At 40.9% G+C, this 19,924-nt stretch overlaps 1 long non-coding RNA gene and 1 gene segment (V, D, J or C); both read right to left on the reverse strand.

Moving 5' to 3' along the window:
• Positions 1-1,371: 1,371 nt before the first annotated feature.
• LOC113640065 lies at positions 1,372-19,841 on the reverse strand. The segment is given in 4 exon segments: positions 1,372-1,822; positions 18,810-18,878; positions 19,049-19,390; positions 19,479-19,841. Coding segments are annotated over 4 exon segments (585 nt in total).
• Positions 2,284-6,156, reverse strand: LOC125139093. Of its 2 annotated transcripts, XR_007138217.1 has the most exons (4): positions 5,854-6,156; positions 5,425-5,765; positions 2,714-2,860; positions 2,284-2,625 (listed from the first exon to the last, which is right to left on the reverse strand). It is a non-coding gene; the product is annotated as an uncharacterized LOC125139093 (long non-coding RNA). The 2 variants fall into 2 exon arrangements; XR_007138216.1 differs by having other exon boundaries at positions 2,284-2,860.
• Positions 19,842-19,924: the final 83 nt, after the last annotated feature.

Genomic DNA, 19,924 nt, shown 5'->3' on the forward strand with positions numbered 1-19,924 from the left:
AATGTAATCTAGGGGCAGTGATGCTCCAAACCTCCCTTACTGCAGTTGCACACATTTCTTCTGATTTTATTTTATAGTAACGAGTAACGAAGATGCTTAATGGAAATATAGCGGAGTAAAAGTGTACATTTTATCTAGGAAATGTAGTGGAGTAAAAGTTAAAGTTGACAAATTTAAATAGCAAAGTAAAGTACAGATACAAGAAATTTCTGCTTAAGAACAGTAAAAAAGTATTTTTACTCCATTACAATACAACACTGCTTCTATGCATTCCTACAATATACAAAGACACAAAGACAATTAAGACACACAGAGGACAGAGTTAGAGGAGCTTGTGCAGCACAAACAGCAGGACAAAGTCAGATTTATCTCTAACATTTTCGTGATCTTCTGGCATAGCAGAGAATGAGCAAACCTCCTGGTAAAACGAGGAACGAACAAATCTCCTGCTACTTAGTGAAGATTAACAACTAATCGACTCCTTTCAGTCACTTTTTACATGATTCAGATGATAGAAACCCTGCAGTTTAAGAATATGATATTTAACTGAGATAACAGATGATCACCACATGGTGGCAGATAGTAAGAAGAGGCCTTTATTTGTCACATACACATTACAGCACTGTGAAATTCTGTCTTCACGTGTCCCAACTTTAGAGGTTAATGACAGCCATGTTACAGCTCCCCTGGACCTTACCTCCTCCTGGTTAATCCTGGACAAGCCCTCAGAGAGCTCTGTAGAATCTTTTTGAGTTCACCGCTGCTGCTACATCTGTGCTGAATTAAAGGAGTATTTATACAGAAGGAAGGTGTAATTCTTGGTGTTATCTTTAGGCAACACTGATGAAAAAATTGGTAGTGGGTAATGTATTTAGAAATAGATCTAATCGCTGTTCTCTGTTGCAGACTAAGAAGGACAGAAAGAAATTGCAAGGGGAAGTGTGTGTGTTTGTGTGTGTGTGTGTGTGTGTGTGTGTGTGTGTGTGTGTGTGTGTGTGAAGATTCATTTCAACTACTGAAAAGGAGAAACTGAAGAGAAAAGTAAAGAGCTGTTAATAATAGAAATATGTGGTGGTTAAAACTAGTCACGACGGGAAAAAAAAAACAGAAATCACATAATGACAAAAAGAATGTCTTTTTCTGCCTGTAACAGAAACATGTGAAATCTAAATGTTAATATTAAATAAATGTATTGGATGTGGGAAGTGAAAGATTAGAAATGATTCAATTTTGCTGGTTTTGAACAGAAATGTGTTTAAGGGGTTCAAGACTTTTTCATGCTGCAACAATTTTAATGATTTTCTTTGGACTTGACATCTTCCTGCAATCATGTTAAGTAAATGAAAAAGAAAAAATGATGATGACTCTGAAGATCTTAAAGTCTAATTTTATTGCACTGTTCATGAAGGTTCAGCAGAATCAAAGCAAACCCTGAACAATATCAGTTCAGACATTAGTTTTTAATCCAGTTTTCTAGATCAATGTAAATGAACATTCACTCCCACACCCACACTCACACACACACACACACGCACACACACACACACACACACACACACACACAAGCACATACACACACTCACTCTAACACACACACACACACACACACTGGAGTAAAATAAAAAAAATAATAAATGTCATGTACTTGAAAACACAGTTAGAGCGACACAGACAACAGTTAAAAGACAATTATATCAAGTTTAAGATCTTGATTTTAAAACCTTGTACCATATTGTAATTATAATAACTGTAACACTGAGAACTCCGATTCTTGAAATGGAGAGCCAGAAGAACACACGCATGTTAGCAGTACAGCTCTCACCTACAGGGAGAAACACAATTATTGTTAGGAATCGTTCAGTTCTGGATTCTGATTGGTCAAAAAAAAAAAAAAAAAAAAAGAAATTCAGAAATTACTTGTTTCATTGCTGCTGGATGAATCTCTGTGTAGGTCCAGATGTATTACTTTGTGTCGTCATGTTGTCTTTACGGATAAATCAGAAAAGCAGCAAATCAATAGAAATGATACTAAATATAAATAATATGAACCAGTAAATATTTGTTTGATTCAAAATGAAAGGAAGCCAAATTCTTACTTGTTCCAGGTGTTGGACGGTGTGTCGTGTCTTTATTTTTACAAATACATCAGAAAAGGAAAAAATAAACATAAATGATACTAAAAATTAATAAAGTGAAATATTCAACATTTAATACATATGTAGACATAATTCTGGTTAAAGTGCTGATCTGGAATTAGCAGGTTATCAGAGTAAAACTGTTTACCTTCAAATTGCAGACGTGTTCCAGATGTGAACTTCACTACACTTCCTTCCATTTCTCCACAGAAATATTCTCCTTCATCATCTTCTCTTGTTTGTTTAATATTGAGATCAAATTTATTGTCATTTACAATAAAACTGAAACGATCAACATTAAATCCATCAATAAATTTGTAGCCCAAATCGCTCGTGTATGGTTTTGCAAAATACTGAGGTAATTTTACTGAAATCTGTCTGTACCAAACTACTTCTTTCTTTGTGACACTGCTAAGGCTACACTTCATAGTTACATCTTCTCCACGCTTTACTGTTATCACGTCAATCTCCTTGATGTAAGACGTTTTCACTGTAAAAATGTTTAATATTAAATGTCAGTAAATGAATTAAATATAAAATATTATTGTTTTACATTAAAGTTTCAGAAAGTTACTCACCAGCTGTGAAGAGAGAAAAAAGAGCACAAAGAGCAACAAAGAGTCTGATCATCGTTCCTGTTCACACCAAGTGATCTAATGAACTTGTGTATTCAGTACAAAACCAGGTCCAGACTCACACCTGATTTGATGATTTGAAGCTGTGGACTGATTCGATTGGTCTATTAGCTGTAACATGTATTCTGATGGTCACATGGACCAGTTTTAGTCAGAAACACACACTTACACAGTTTGGAGCACTAAAACATACACGGGTCATTAAACTAGACTCTCTGACTACAGCACAGAAAGAATAATGTGTAAAAATGACAGAATTATTGTGTAATGACCATCAGACTGCTGTAGTCCCTGAAATAAAGGAAGTGTGTGTAGTGAACGTGTTAGTTTAGTTTCTCAGGCTTTACACTGCATGATGGAGCTGTTTATGTTAAAACACAATGAAGGTGTGAAAGTCCTGCTGCAGCCACGAGCACGTTCAAATGTGTTACTGAGTGAAATATGTTAGTGTTTATATTAATGTTAACATCATAAAATAAAGATTCAGTATAAATGTATTTTTGTATTCTCAGTCCATTCGCTCACTTTACACTTGTGAGCTAATTACACTGGTTCAGTCCTATGAGTTAACTCTGTAGGCCTCGAGTCTGGCCTCGAGACGTCTTCTGTATTCACTTGGACTTGTGTCAGATTTATTAGTATTTGTACTTGGACTTGTCTTGGTCTTGGGCATTGCCTTTACTAAAGATGGTGTGGGTCTTGACCAAGAAATAATAGAGGTTGTGATGTTTTTTCATGTTCCATTCACAATGTGTCAGAGAATCAGTATTGCCTCAGCCTTGCTCATTAGTGATAAATATTACTTTAATTTTAAACTTTGTCATTTCTATTCTATGGCTGTATATTTCTGTAAAGCTGATTTGTAACAATGTTTATTTTTAAGAAATGAACTGAACTGAATAAACACCTGAGTGTCCTGTGTAGAGAGAAATGGACAAATCCTTCTGATGTTGTAAAGGAAAAATGGTCATGAGCGTGTCACTTTATCAATGTGAGATACAGATTGAGGATTAAAGAATAATATTAGTATTAAATCGTTGTTGGGAGGTAATATAGCAAGGTTTTAAGTTAAATGCTAGTTTAAGAACTTCAGGAAGAGGTGTGGTTTGAATTTTGTGGTTTGGACTGCCAGGGAGTCATTTGATCAGCCATCTAGAGGAAGTTCATTCTAATCCCTTAGTGAGAAAACAGAGAAGAGTGTTTATGCGGGTCGTCTTTGTACCCTGAAAGATGGTGGAATCATTTAAGTAGACATCTCTTACAGAAAACATCACCACATCAACAAATGAATATGTTTTTAAACTGTTTATGTGGAACATCTGCTGTACAAGTGTCCCTGTGAATGAACTGTTTCTATAGAAATCTTCAAATTAAGCCAGTTGTCTATAAATTTCTCTACGTTAGTGACCCAGAGTGTGATGTGGAGGTTTAACACATTTAGAGCAGTGTTAGTGGCTGCAGCATCTTACACATTCAGTGAGCTTCAGTTCTGAAAGTTTTCACCTCCAACACACTTCCTCTTATTGGCTCAAGACCACACTAATATATCATTAATTTAAACCATGTCATCTTAACATAATGTGTTCTTTAAACCATTAAAGAACATCATCTTTAAAGTAAAGAATGGTTTAAACTCATGATGGGAACAATACATGCTATTATAAGGCAGGATTCATTTACATTCAGAAGTTCAGTATTCAGTTATATAATACATCTACAATGCTAACATACAACTATTTCTAATGTATGAAGCCTTGGCCTGGAGGTGAGGTCGTCAGTTGGTCCCCAACCTTCATTGGGTGCTTCGAACCTTAACCACAACAACCTCCAGTTGTTCGGTCAGCAGTGACTGGCCAGGTCACTGCCCCTCTCCAAGTTTCCAATTTGTATCCTAGCTCTTATGCCAGAGCACACAGGAGGCTCTCTCTGCCACTTAACCCTGCTTACGAACGGCTGAATTCCTCAGTTGGCCTCTCACTCCAAACTTTGTCAACAGATTCCACTTGTGAATCTGAATTTGATTCTGAGATTCTGATTAGAAAGTAGGTTCTGAACTTGTGGAAAGAAACTGTTACACAGTCTGGTCGTGAGGCCCGAATGCTTCTGTACCTTTTTCCAGATGGCAGGAGGGTGAAGATTGTGTGTGAGGGCTGTGTGTGGCAGTGGCGGTTCTAGACCAATTCAACTGGGGGGGCCAAGCTGGGGCCAGTTGTATTGTTAGAGGGGTCAGTTACATTTAGACCTTATTGTTATCATATCATTTTCTGTACTGCACTGCAGGCATTAACAGGCAAAATACCATTTTTTATGATCTGTAACTGTATTCTACGATTTTTGTGGGTTTTTTTGCAAAAAAAAAATCAACAAATTCATCCATATATATATACGTATGTATATATATATACGTATATACATACGTATATATATATATATATATACATATATATATATATACATATATATATATATGTATATATATATATATATATATATATATATATATATATATATATATATCAGAAAAGGAGAAAATAAACAGAAATGATACTAAATATAAATTAAGTGAGAGATTCGACATTTAATGCATATGTAGACATAATTCTGGTTAAAGTGTTGATCTGGAATTAGCAGGTTATCAGAGTAAAACTGTTTACCTTCAAATTGCAGACGTGTTCCAGATGTGAACTTCAGTACAGTTCTGTCCATTTCACCACAGAAATATTCTCCTTCATCATCTTCTCTTGTTTTTTTATATTGAGATCAAATTTATTGTAATCTACAATAACACTGAAACGAGAATCATTAACTCCTTCATCAAATTTGTAGCCCAATTCGTCCTTGTATGGTTTTGCAAAAAACTGAGGTAATGTTCCTGAAATCTGTCTGTACCAAACTACATCTTTCTTTGTGACACTGTTAGTGCTACACGCCATAGTTACATCTTCTCTACACTTTACTGTTATCACATCAATCTCCTTGATGTCAGAAGTTTTCACTGTAAAAATGTTTAATATTTAATGTCAGTAAATGAGTTAAATATAAAATATTATTGTTTAACATTAAAGTTTCAGAAAGTTACTCACCAGCTGTGAAGAGAGAAAAAAGAGCACAAAGAGCGACAAAGAGTCTGATCATCGTTCCTGTTCACACCAAGTGATCTAATGAACTTGTGTGTTCAGTAGAAAACCAGGTCCAGACTCACACCTGATTGGATGATTTGAAGCTGTGGACTGATTTGATTGGTCTATTAGCTGTAACATGTATTCTGATGGTCACATGGACCAGTTTTAGTCAGAAACACACACACAGTTTGGAGCACTAAAACATACACAGGTCATTAAACTAGACTCTCTAACTACAGCACAGAAAGAATAATGTGTAAAAATGACAGAATTATTGTGTAATGACCATCAGACTGCTGTAGTCCCTGAAATAAAGGAAGTGTGTGCTGGTGAACGTGTTAGTTTAGTTTCTCAGGCTTTACACTGCATGATGGAGCTGTTTATGTTAAAACACAATGAAGGTGTGAAAGTCCTGCTGCAGCCACAAGCACGTTCAAATGTGTTACTGAGTGAAATATGTTAGTGTTTATTTTAATGTTAACATCATAAAATAAAGATTCAGTATAAATGTATTTTTGTATTCTCAGTCCATTCACTCACTTTACACTTGTGAGCTAATTACACTGGTTCAGTCCTATGAGTTAACGTTGTAGGTCTTGAGTCTGGCCTCGAGACGTCTTTTGTATTCACTTAGACTTGGACTTGGATTTATTAGTATTTGTATTTGGACTTCTCTTGGTCTTGGGCATTGCTTTTACTAAGGATGGTGTGGGTCTTGACCAAGAAATAATAGTTTGTGATGTTTTTTCATGTTTCATTCACAAAGTTTGGGAAGAAGTAATGATTTCCTTCAGGTTTTTCCCCAATACACGAAAGACAACTATTTGAGGGAACCAGTATAATGAATTCATCTTCCAGTTCCTTAAACCATTTCAGTGAGGTTTTCCATTCCCTCAGCTTTGCTCATTAGGGATAAATATGAATTCAAGTTAAAAAAAGAATTGTCATTTCTATTCTTCAGTTTTATATTTCTGTAAAGCTGCTTTGTAACAATGTTTATTTTTCAGAATTGAAGTGAACTGAACAAACACCTGAGTGTCCTGTGTGGAGATAAATGGACAAGTTAAATGCTAGTTTAAATGGACAAGTTAAATGCTAGATGCCCTGCCACACTTACTGTATTTCATTAATTTTGTGGTAATGTCTGAAGTTTACTTTTGTGGTAATGTCTGAAGCCATTCTAGTGTGGTACTGTATAGGAAGCCTGCAGGAAGACAGCTCGATTTGCGCCAGTTCTCATTAATATTCAATGAGCAATGCTCAATGCTTGGCTCCGATTGGCTAACCGCTAGGATATGAGAGTATACGTATTCATTCACCCAGCGCAATAAGTAGCCTAGGCTAGAGGAACTTTGTTTACAATCACCTGGAATTGTGGCAGAATGGCTTCTTCAGGTATATTGCCATATATATATGACCCTGAATCTGAAGAGGAGACAGAAGCACCAGAAGAACCACAACCAGCTCGTTTGGCCATGGATGTATCTGGATGGTAATTTAACCATTCAAGTAAACCATTAAGCATTTTGAAAATGTAATAAAATGTATTCGTGGCAATTGTCTTCTGACATTTTCACTTTTAAACCATTACACAATTGGCTAGTGGCCAAATGTGTGTAGATGACAAAAAGGGCAATGCCTGCATTTTCTTCAGAGTGCTGCTACATATAGTTTCATTCACATGAATGCGCCTTCCGAGGTCTATTAAATCTATATAATTAGGCTATATAATAACCGCAGTGAATGGCAATGCATTTTCTGCTTTTAATTCACGTCTTTCCTATCATTCTGCGAGAGATCTGAGACCTTCGGTACGTACCCAGGTTTCGGATAGAGAAACACTCTGGCCATGCCAGGGGCAAATTCCAGGCGAGACGGGGCCACGGACAGGGCCTGTAGATCCCCGATCCTCTTCAGGGAGGAAATCGCCAAGAGGAAGGTGGTCTTAATAGACAGAAACTCGAACTCGTGGTCGTAATAGACAGAGACTCGAACCAGAGCCACCAACACAACTGCCAGATCCCAGACAGGCATTCTGGGCCGCATCCCGGGCCTCAGGCTCCGGGCGCTGCGGAGGAAACGTGTCACCAATGGGTGCCTACCCAGCGACTGCCCCGCCAGCAGGGTGCTAAATGCCGCAATTGCGGACACGTTAACCTTCAGGGTCGAGGGGGTTAACCCAGCGGCAAACTGTTCCTGTAAGAACTCCAGAACTGAGCCGATCGGGCAGTTAACTGCTTCCAGGTCATGGTGCTCACACCTTGATGTAAACAGTCGCCATCGTGCGCCGTACGACCTCCTCGTGGCGGAAGCTCTGGAATGGAGAAGGGTCTCTACTACCTCGGTAGTGAGACCAGCTTCTATGAACTGTGCCCCCTCAGGGGCCACAGCCACAGCCTCCACAGCTCTGGGCGGGGGTGCACCAGGGTTCCGCCCGCCTGTGAGAGGAGATCCCTCCTGGGAGGAATTTCCCACGGAGGGCCCCCGAGTAGGGACACCAGATCCGCAAACCATGGCTTGCCCAGCCATCTGGGTGCTACCAGGAGGAGACAGACTCCAACCCGGCGAACTCTCTCCAGAACTCCAGGGAGCAGTGTGATCGGGGGAAAGGTATACAGGCATAGCCTCAGCCACGACTGCACCATGGCATCCAGACCTAACGGGGCTAGGTGAGAGAGGGAGAACAAGAGGGGACAGTGCGAGGTCTCCCGGGTCGCAAACAGATCCACCTGGGCTCTGCAGAACCTCCGCCATATGAACTCCACCACCTCGTGGTGGAGACGCCATTCCCCAGGCCTCGGCCCCTGCCTCGACAGGGCATCTGCTCTGACATTCAACTGTCCCAGGATAAAAATGGCCCTCAAAGAGAGGAGTCTGTCCCGAGACCACAAGAGGATCGCTCGTGCTAGCCTGTACAAAGGGCGAGATCAGAGGCCCCCTTGGTGGTTGATGTAGGAGACCACCGCAGTTTTGTCCAAGTGGAGGGAAGCGTCCGTCGTTAGTGTCACGCGACGACATGGAGCCCCCAACATGGGGCCTTGGGACAGAAACGTTCGGTCTCTCTAAACATCCAAGGCTTGGAGGGCACGCCGCGAGACCTTGATGGAATGATATGGGTTTCCCTTGAGAGAAAACCCCCTGTCCCGGAGCCACCACTGGAGGGGACTCAAGGAGGAGGCCAAGCGGGATTACGCTGGACACCACTGCCATGAGCCCTAGAAGCCTCTGGAACTGCTTCACAGTAAGTGGCTGGCCTTCCTGCACTCTCCTGAACGAGGTTAGGCCGAACAGGAGGAACCAATATTGGTGAGCTTCGCCCCTAAAGCAAACCTCAGGAACCTCCCGTGTGCAGGAAGGATGGAAACGTGAAAGTATGCGTCTTACAGATTCAATGTGACGAACCAGTCCCCGGACCTGATCTGAGTCACGACCTCCTCGAGGGTCAGCATCCTGAACCTGAGCCTCTTGAGAGAGCGGTTCAAGGAGCGTAGATCTAGAATGGGACACAACCCGCCATCCTTCTTCGGAACGACAAAGTATGGGCTGTAGAAGCCTGACTCCCGAACCGAGGTGGGAAGCACCTCGATGGTTCCTCTCCTCAGGAGTGTGCGCACTTCCCGTTCCAGGACCAGAGCGGGACGCATCCCATTGAAATGGGGAGGAGAGGACGCAAACTGAACTGTATAGCCGACCTCTATGATCCGCAGGACCCACAGGGAGACTTCTGGCAGCTCCTCCCAAGCTGGCAAAGTACCTCAGGGGAACCAGCCCCTCGGGGCTGGCCTCTGACCCACTCAGAGCAGCTGGGGCCAAGCCCTGCAGCTGATGGCGCCTCGCGAGAGGCGGCGGACCCTCCCCCTCCACAACAAACCTTCGGGTGGAAAGGTGGGGAGCGAACCGCTGGAGGGAAGCTGCGCCCTGAAGCACATCCTGTGGCAGGGCTGCCAGACCGGCCTCCATGACCTGAACGGCCGGAGCAACATACTGCGGCCATTGATACCTCCTGAGAGGCGGCGGGTCTCCCCCATCCGTACCGAGACTTTGGGCGGAAGTGGAGGGAGGTACCCGCTGGCAGGGGACCGTGCTCTGGAGCACATCTTGTGGCAGAGCCAACAGCCCAGTGCCTCGGTGGTGCAGGGGAGGGATGGGCACCATAACGTGAGGTGTGCTCCATTCCCCCCAACTGTAGTCTGACAGGGTCTACGCACCACCCTCAGGTCATCCTGCTCCTTCTTGGGCCCAGAGCATCGCCTTGGACCCTTAGGCCTCGCCCGCGGAGATCGGGTGGCCACACTCTGCTTCTGGGCCTCGCGGTGCCCGAAAGGACCAGGCTGGGGCTGCCGCCAAACAGCCCCACGAGATCGCTGAGGGAGGTACTGCTGAAATGCAGCCGACTGATTTTTAGACTCCTGGAACTTGTTCACGACCGTCGTTTTCACAGTGTCGCAAAACAGTCCAGGAGAAGCCATCGGTGCGTCCAACAGCACAGCTTGATCCTTGTCCGGCAGTCCGACACAACTCCTCAACATCAGCGGTCCCGGAGCTAAGTTCCTCACCCAAATCTCGTAGCAGGTCAGTCTGGTATGCGTGCAATACACCCATGGTGTGGAGGCAGCCCGCGGCTTGACCTGCTGCCGCGTAAGCCTTCCCCACTAAGGCCGACGTAGCACGTAGCGGCTTAGTAGGGAACACCAAAGCCTTTAGCGATGATGCTACGCTAGGGGAGAGATAGCTAGCCAGCGTCTCTTCCACACGTGGCATCGCACCGTGGCCGCACGCCTTAGCCCCAACTACATTCGCGTAAAGCGAGAAGTGACTAGGAGAAGTGCGCGTAGAGTACGGGGTTTTCCAGGATCTGGACACCTCGGCGTGCAGATCAGGAAAAAATGGCAGGCTCCAGCGCTGAGGAAGTGACACAGGGCGCAGGAAACGGTCATCCAGCTTACTGGGTGTGCATTGCTTCTGCAGCTCCACCGGCCAATCTAAATCCAGCTTGGCTACGGCTCGTGTCACGACCTCGAGGAGCTCCTCATACAGCACAAACTGTGAGGAGCCCACGGGCTCGCTAGCATCCATCAGCTCTCCTTCCTCGGAGGGAGAGACATGTAATGCCGCGCTGCTCACGCCGGGAGAAGAAGCAGCCATCGGGCCTGCTTCTCCACGAAAGCCGGAGCTCGATTCAGCAGACGAGGTTGGAGAGGACTCATCCACCTCTAATCCTGCTGCTAAATCGACCTGCGAGCCCCACGAGCGCCGGCGCTGCTTTGCCTCGGCAAGAGCGGGACCGGAGCTGCGAGGGAGAGTGCTCTCCTCGAAGAGCGCTCTCCGGGAGCGAAGCGCGCGCATAGCCATGCGGCTGCAATGCGAGCAATCGACTCCCTCGAGAGCCTATTGTGCATGCTCCACTCCCAAGCAAACAACACACCGATCATGCGAATCCTTCCCGGTAATGAAACGGGGACACGGAAAAACACATTTACGGAAATTCTGTCTGTCAGCCATCACTCAATCAGCAACACGGTATCAGAAAAACAGCGCTTACCTGAACGAGCAGAAGCTAGTGTCTTGTCCATCTCGCAGCCATTTGTAGCTTCCTGTTTACGCAACGTCATCCGCCGATGACGTCACGTCCCAACGCCTATTGGTCAGATTACACACGTGTTTCAGAGCGCGGTCACGCGGAGGGCGTTCCCATAGCATTTCGATGCAGCTCGGGTTCCGAAAGGGAACTAAGACAACAAACGAGAGGGAATGAATGAGTTTAATGAGTCTCCATGGCAACAAATGAGTGGGCGGAGCAAATAATTAACAGCAGGGCAAGACAGCAGACAGAAACAGGGCAAAACACAGACTCATTACACTATTATAGCATTCTGAAAACAGGTGATATAAAGATTGTATACTGTATACAACTCCAAATCAGAAAAAGTTAGGACAGTATGGAAAACACAAATAAAAAAAGTAGTGATTTCTAAATTTACTTTGACTTGTATTTCATTGCAGACAATGTGAACACAAAATGTTTCATGTTTTGTCTGATCAGCTTAATTTCATTTGTAAATATACATCCTTTCCTTTCATTCAGACCTGCAACACATTCCAAAAGAGGTTGGGACAGGAGCAAGTTAGGGCTAGTAATCAGGTAAATCGGTTAAATAATGATATGATTTGAAACAGGTGATGTCAACAGGTGATTGTAATTATGATTTGGTAGAAAAGCAGCATCCAAGAAAGGTCTAGTCCAGGGGTCGGCAACCTGCGGCTCCGGAGCCGCAAGTGGCTCTTTCATCCCTCTGCTGCGGCTCCCGGTAGATTTGTAAAATAAATATTTAATTCAAATTTTTTATTTTTGTTAGTTAGTTTTTAAAAAAAAAATGTAATTCTAAATTCTACGATCATGATGCTCTTGTAACATTAAAATAAACCGTGTTTAATTATTTTTTTTTTGGTCGCTCAAAATATGTCATAACTGCCGACTGACGAAATCTGCGAAATTATGTCATGCATGGCTGTCAAGTGTCACACATAGAGAGTGACAGTCACGCATTTCGGTCTTTTCTCACGCTCTCCCGCCGCACATTGTATTCTCACGCAGAAAAACTTTTTGACTATCACATATTTAATAAGCCGCAGCGCCCAAAATGTATCAGTCCGCACTGCTGTCTCTGTGGAACTGGGCAGGAATCAAGCGCGTCTCAGTTCTTAGTTGAGCCTGACACTTATCAGCAGTGTTGTATAAAGTACTAGAAAGCAATACTTGAGTAAAAGTACAAGTATCGTACTAGAAAAAGACTTTGGTAGAAGTGAAAGTTGTCTTTTAGAATATTACTCAAGTAAAAGTCTTAAAGTATCTGATATTTACTGTACTTAAGTATCAAAAGTCATTTTCTGATATTTAATGTGCTTAAGTATTTGAAGTAAAAGTAAAAAGTACAATTTCAGTGATTTTCGGTAGACATAAGAGCAAGGGCGGTTCTAGGATTTCACCTTTAGGGGTTTTAATGAGAATTTAAAACAAAAAGAGTTTTATATTATATATTACATGACTACATAGTAAGCCAAACGTTATGGTGTTATTAAATGGCAAAAGCGGACACCAAAATTTTATGCATGATGTAATGATGCCTGTCTCGAATCAAATCGGTTCATGTGTGTGTGCATTCTCTACAAACAGTGTGTCCAATGAATGCACTCACTCACTCACTCTTTTTCTTCTGCTTATCCACAAACTACCTCGGGTCACGGGGAGCCTGTGCCTATCTCAGGCTTCAAGACCAAATCAATAAATGTTATTTTTATTTAGTATTGAATGGATTGTTTGCATTAATATTTTGTTTGTGCTACAACTCTGGTAATAAGCATAGCGAAATTTCACTGCATTTGGTCGCCGTATTTGCGTATTTATTTGCGAATTGCTTACTGCTCATTTGTGAATCGCGTTCTGTGCATTTGTACGCGTAATGCAATCTAGGAGCAGTGATTCGCCAAACCTCCCTTATTACAGTCGCACACATTTCTTCTGATTTTATTTTGTAGTAACGAGTAACGAAGATGCTTATTGGAAATATAACGGAGTAAAAGTATACATTTTATCTAGAAAATGTAGTGGAGTAAAAGTGAAAGTTGACATAAATTTAAATAGCGAAGTAAAGTACAGATACATGAAATTTCTACTTAAGTACGGTAACAAAGTATTTTTACTTCGTTACATTACAACACTGCTTATCAGCCAATCAAAAAAGAGGCTACACAATAGCCAATCAGAAAATAGCACTATCTGGGAAAGATTTAACGCAACATCCAATAAAAAAAAAGCGAGGGGGTGGAGATGTCATGCTTGCCTTCTTCAAAACTTGAGAGCCCTGGTCATGAATGCGAAGGACTCAATTATATATTAAACATTTTATTTGAAAGTAACTTTCAACCCAGCGTCTTTTTACTTAAGGTTAGTTCAAACTGTTCAAAATATTTTGTTTGCCTGCAGAAATAAAATTGCGTTTACTCGGTAGCAGTTAATTGATTTCATAAATGCAACACACTACAGTTTTTTTTCTATACTTTCCATAAAGGTAAAAAACGATATATGCAGTGTTATCTTAATTTTAGATGTCAAAAGAATTTTGTGGCTCCCTGTGGTATTTTTTTCTGTGGGAAACGGGTACAAATGGCTCTTTGAGTGAGCAAAAATGGGCAGAGGATCGCCAGTTTGCCAACAAATACGTGAGAAAATTATGAATGGATTATGAAACATTTAAAAACAATGTTCCTCAAAGAAAGATAGGAATACATTTGCTTATTTCACCTTCAACAGTGCATAACATAATTAAATGATTCAAGGAATGTGGAGGAATTTCAGTGCGTAAAGGACAAGGGCGCAAGCCTAAGCCCAACCGTGATCTCCGATCCCTCAGGCGACACTGCATCAAGAATCGTCATTCATCTATAAGCGATATCACCACATGGGCTCATGACTACTTTGGCAAACCTTTTTAAAGTACCACAATATGTAGTTACATCCAGAAATGCCAGTTAAAACTGTACTGTGCCAAAAGGAAACCCTATATTAACAGTGTCCAGAAGCGCCGTCGACTTCTCTGGGCTTGGAGGCATCAGGGATGGACCAAGTACCTGTATCCTCTTCCTCTTCGGGACCAAAAAAGAAAAGGATCATCCAGACTGTTACCAGCAACAAGTCCAAAAGCCAGGGTCTGTCATGGTATGGGGTTGTGTCCGTGCCCTTGGCAAAGGTAACTTGCACTTCTGCTTTCGGAACTTAGAGCCCTCCTCCAAGTGGACACATCGCAGGGTGACCTCCACACTTAGACTTTTGATCAATGAAGACTGTTTTAGTTAGACTTAAGGGATAACTTTATAATTACTACAAACAAAACACTAAGAAAACATCTCAGACCTGGATGAGAATGAGCAAACTTCTTTATTGTGGTCAATCAGCCAACAATTCTCTAATATAAATTGCAAAGTTGAAAGTAACAAATGCAAAGTTGCAAATTGCAAAGTAATTGCAAAGTCACCTCCATCCCCGAGCCCCAGATATCTTCTAAATATATACCCTGGTGCTCCTAGCCTCCTCTTTGGTTCCCAGTATTTTTTGCAGTCCCAGGTGCCATATCACCTTATTTACCGGCATCACCTCCTATGTTTTCTAAATACACTCACCTAATTTCCCCTTATTTCCCATCAGCCCATTTATGGATTTTCCTCCCCTTAGTTCTCAGGACCTAGGTCTGTGAACCAATGTCTTTTTCATTCTACATAACAAGTTGAAGTTATGAGCTAAGGTCTGGGAACCAAGGTCTTCTTGATTCTACATAACAATGTTGTATTTGTTATTACAAATGTGCTCAAAAGAGCCTTACTTCCTGGTCAAAGTGGAGGACTAATCCTTTTTTTGTACATCTACAATGAGCAAGTTTCCTCATTTAATTTCTTGCTATTATATATGATTTCTACTGATTATATAATTGATTGATTATATGTTAGCTTTATGAGTTTGAATTATGATAAAAGTTCTTGATTATATTCGTTATGTTGTATTACTGTTTTTGCTAAGCCCTTGCTGTTATAATGTTGCTTTGTATATAATGTTACTGTCTGTGTTGACTCCTTAAGCTTACTAAACCTATGAGCTGAACATTGTTATGATCTTGCATGCAAATGCATATTTTAAGCCTTAGTTTCTCTGTTTCCACTAAAGGTCAGGTTCCCTTTAGACCCTCAATCTCAGATTCAGCAGGTCCGTCCATCTGGTCGCCTGATTCAGCTGTCTCGCCCTACTCCCTTCATGAGGCCTGTTTCAGCTGAACTTTTGATTTTCACTTCCTCACACATTGCTGAACAGAGAGCTCAGACTTACTAGGCCTGACAGCACCGAGTGATGGCACCATTAATGCTGAAAAGTTAATTGGAGCACAATATGGTGCCTTCAAGAAGACAACTTTTCCAGGGACATCCATGCATATTTCAACAAGATAATGCAAACCCACATTCTGCACACATTACAAAGTCCTGGCTGCAGAGGAAGAAGATGCAGGTACTTGACTGGCCTGCCTGAAGACCCGACCTGTCTCCAATAGAGAATGTGTGGCGCATTTTGAAGCGCAAAATGCGACAACGAAGACCCCGTACTGTTGCCCAATTTAAGACTTTATTTTCAACATGAATGGGACAAAATTACACCTGAAGCAGTTCATCACTTGGCGTCTTCAGTCCCTAAACATCTTTTAAGTGTTGTGAAAAGGAATGGCAACATTACAAATTGCTAAATGCTTTACTGTTCCCACTTTTTTTGTAATGTGTTACAAGAACCAAAATAGGAATTTTTGTTTTTTTGAAAAAACAAAAACAAAAAACAAACCCAAAACAATAAAATTCAAGAGGAACATATTAAGTAATGTGCTGTTGTATTGTCTGTAATGAAATACTGCTCACTGGGCCATCCCACAGCCCCAACCCCAAACGACAGTCACCCTTCAAGTCTGTCCATGCTAGAGGTCAGAGGGTAGAACTAAGAACCAAGACCTACTTTATCATGTTGAGTGGGGTGCCCACATAAATGTCATTAGATATATTGTATGTCCAGATAAAATATAGTGAAAGACACATGGTAACAACACTAAAAGACAAATTATTGACCTCTAATATATTTCTAGTATATTTCTCAAAGGATAATGTTGACCACTGAGTACCAATATGGTAACCCCAACTAAATGCATTATGAATGTCAGAACAAACTACGAGCAATTTCCAGGGAAAAAAATTGGACAAAAAATCCCATAATAATGGTTATACGTCCAATTATTATATATTGGTTTAGACTGGTCACTTCCACCTATTGTTACAATATACGAAGACACAAAGACAATTAAGACACACAGATGACAGAGTTAGAGGAGCTTGTGCAGCACAAACAGCAGCACAAAGTCAAATTTATCTCTAACATATTCGTGATCTTCTGGCATAGCAGGGAATGAGCAAACATCCTGGTAAAACGAGGAACGAACAAATCTCCTGCTACTTAGTGAAGATTAACAACTAATCGACTCCTTTCAGTTATTTTTTACATGATTCAGATGATAGAAACACTGCAGTTTAAGAATATGATATTTAACTGAGATAACAGATGAACACCACATGGTGGCAGATAGTAAGAAGAGGCCTTTATTTGCCACATACACATTACAGCACAGTGAAATTCTGTCTTCACGTGTCCCAACTTTAGATGTTAATGTCAGCCATGTTACAGCTCCCCTGGACCTTACCTCCTCCTGGTTACTCCTGGACAAGCTCACAGAGAGCTCTGTAGAATCTTTTTGAGTTCACTGCTGCTGCTACATCTGAGCTGAATTAAAGGAGTATTTATACAGAAGGAAGGTGTAATTCTTGGTGTTATCTTTAGGTGACACTGATAAAAAAACATTGTCAGCAGAAACAGTGGTGTGTAATGTATTTAGAAATGGATCTAATCACTGTTCTCTGTTGCAATCTAAGAAGGACAGACAGATGTTGAAGGGGGAAGTGTGTGTGTGTGTCTGTGTGTGTGTGTGTGTGTGTGTGTGTGTGTGTGTGTGTGTGTGTGTGTGTGAAGAGGTATTTAAACTACTGACAAGCAGAAATTGTAGAGAAAATAAAGAGCTGTTAATAATAGAAATATGTGGTGGTCTGTTAAAACCAGTCACAACGGGGAAAAAAGCAGAAATTACACAATTACAAAATAATGTTTTTTTTTCTGCCTATAACAGAAACATGTGAAATCTAAATGTTAATATTAAATAAATGTATTGGATGTGAGAAGTGAAATATTAGAAATGATTAAATTTTGGGGGGGGGGCATGGTGGCTTAGTGGGTAGCACGTTCGCCTCACACCTCCAGGGTCGGGGTTCGATTCCCGCCTCTGCCTTGTGTGTGTGGAGTTTGCATGTTCTCCCCGTGCCTCGGGGGTTTCCTCCGGGTACTCCGGTTTCCTCCCCCGGTCCAAAGACATGCATGGTAGGTTGATTGGCATCTCTGGAAAATTGTCTGTAGTGTGTGATTCCGTGAGTGAATGAGAGTGTGTGTGTGTGTGAGTGAATGAGAGTGTGTGTGCGCCCTGTGATGGGTTGGCACTCCGTCCAGGGTGTATCCTGCCTCGATGCCCGATGACGCCTGAGATAGGCACAGGCTCCCCGTGACCCGAGAATTTCGGATAAAGTGATAGAAAATGAGTGAGTGAGATTCAATTTTGCTGGTTTTGAACACAAATGTTCAAAGTGATTCAACACTTTTGACATGCTGCGACAAATTGAATGATTTTCTGTGGACTTGACATCTTCATGCAATCATGTTAAGTAAATGAAAAAGAAAAAATTATGATGACTCTGAAGATCTTATTAAAGTCTAATTTTATTGCATTGTTCATGAAACACTCAACAGAATCAAAGTAAACCCTGAACAATATGACATTTGGTAGTGTTTTTAATCCAGTTTTCTAGATTAGTGTAAATTAACATTCACTCACACACACACACACGTGCGCGCGTAAAATTTAAAAAATAATAAATGTCATGTACTTGAAAACACAGTTAGAGCGACACAGACAACAGTTAAAAGACAATTATATCAAGTTTAAGATCTTGACTTTAAAACCTTGTACCATATTGTAATTATAATAACTGTAACACTGAGAACTCCGATTCTTGAAATGGAGAGCCAGAAGAACACATGGATTCTGATTGGTCAGAAGTTTATGTTAAGTTTCTTTTTTTGCATTCAGGTGTTTCATTGCACACTGACTTGTGTTGTATTGTTTATTTATTTATTTAGGTAATTTGCAGTGGAACAAAAAATAAATAAGAAAAAAATCTGCAAAAAAAAAAATTAAATTCAGAAATTAAATAAATGTAGTTCTTAAAAATCTTACTTGTTTCATTGCAGCTGTGTGAATCTCTGTGTGTAGTTCCAGATATATTGCTGTGTGTCGTCACTTTATCTTTACAGATAAATCAGAAAAGCAGCAGCAAAAACAAAACAAAACAAATAAACAGAAATGATACTAAAAATAAATAAAGTGAAATATTCAACATTTAATACATATGTAGACATAATTCTGGTTAAAGTGTTGATCTGGAATTAGCAGGTTATCAGCGTAAAACAGTTTACCTTCAAATTGCAGACGTGTTCCAGATGTGAACTTCACTACACTTCCTTCCATTTCTCCACAGAAATATTCTCCTTCATCATCTTCTCTTGTTTGTTTAATATTGAGATCAAATTTATTGTCATTTACACTAATACTGAAACGAGCATAATAAAATCCATCATCAAATTTGTAGCCTAAATCATTCGAGTATGGTTTTGCAAAACGATGAGGTAATTTTCCTGAACTCTGTCTGTACCAAACTAAATCTTTCTTTGTGTCAATGCTAATGTTACACTTCATAGTTACATTTTCTCCATGCTTTACTGTTATCACATCAAACTCCTTGATGTCAGAAGTTTTCTCTGTAAAAATGTTTAATATTTAATGTCAGTAAATGAGTTAAATATAAAATATTATTGTTTTACATTAAAGTTTCAGAAAGTTACTCACCAGCTGTGAAGAGAGAAAAAAGAGCACAAAGAGCGATAAAGAGTCTGATCATCGTTCCTGTTCACACCAAGTGATCTAATGAACTTGTGTGTTCAGTACAAAACCAGGTCCAGACTCACACCTGATTGGATGTTTTGAAGCTGTGGACTGATTTGATTGGTCTATTAGCAGTAAGATGTATTCTGATGGTCACATGGACCAGTTTTAGTCAGAAACACACACTTACACAGTTTGGAGCACTAAAACATACACGGGTCATTAAACTAGACTCTCTGACTACAGCACAGAAAGAATAATGTGTAAAAATGACAGAATTATTGTGTAATGACCATCAGACTGCTGTAGTCCCTGAAATAAAGGAAGTGTGTGCTGGTGAACGTGTTAGTTTTGTTTCTCAAGCTTTACACTGCATGATGGAGCTGTTTATGTTAAAACACAATGAAGGT

Source organism: Tachysurus fulvidraco, chromosome 16, assembly GCF_022655615.1.
Source record: "Tachysurus fulvidraco isolate hzauxx_2018 chromosome 16, HZAU_PFXX_2.0, whole genome shotgun sequence".
NCBI classification, from domain to species: domain Eukaryota; kingdom Metazoa; phylum Chordata; class Actinopteri; order Siluriformes; family Bagridae; genus Tachysurus; species Tachysurus fulvidraco.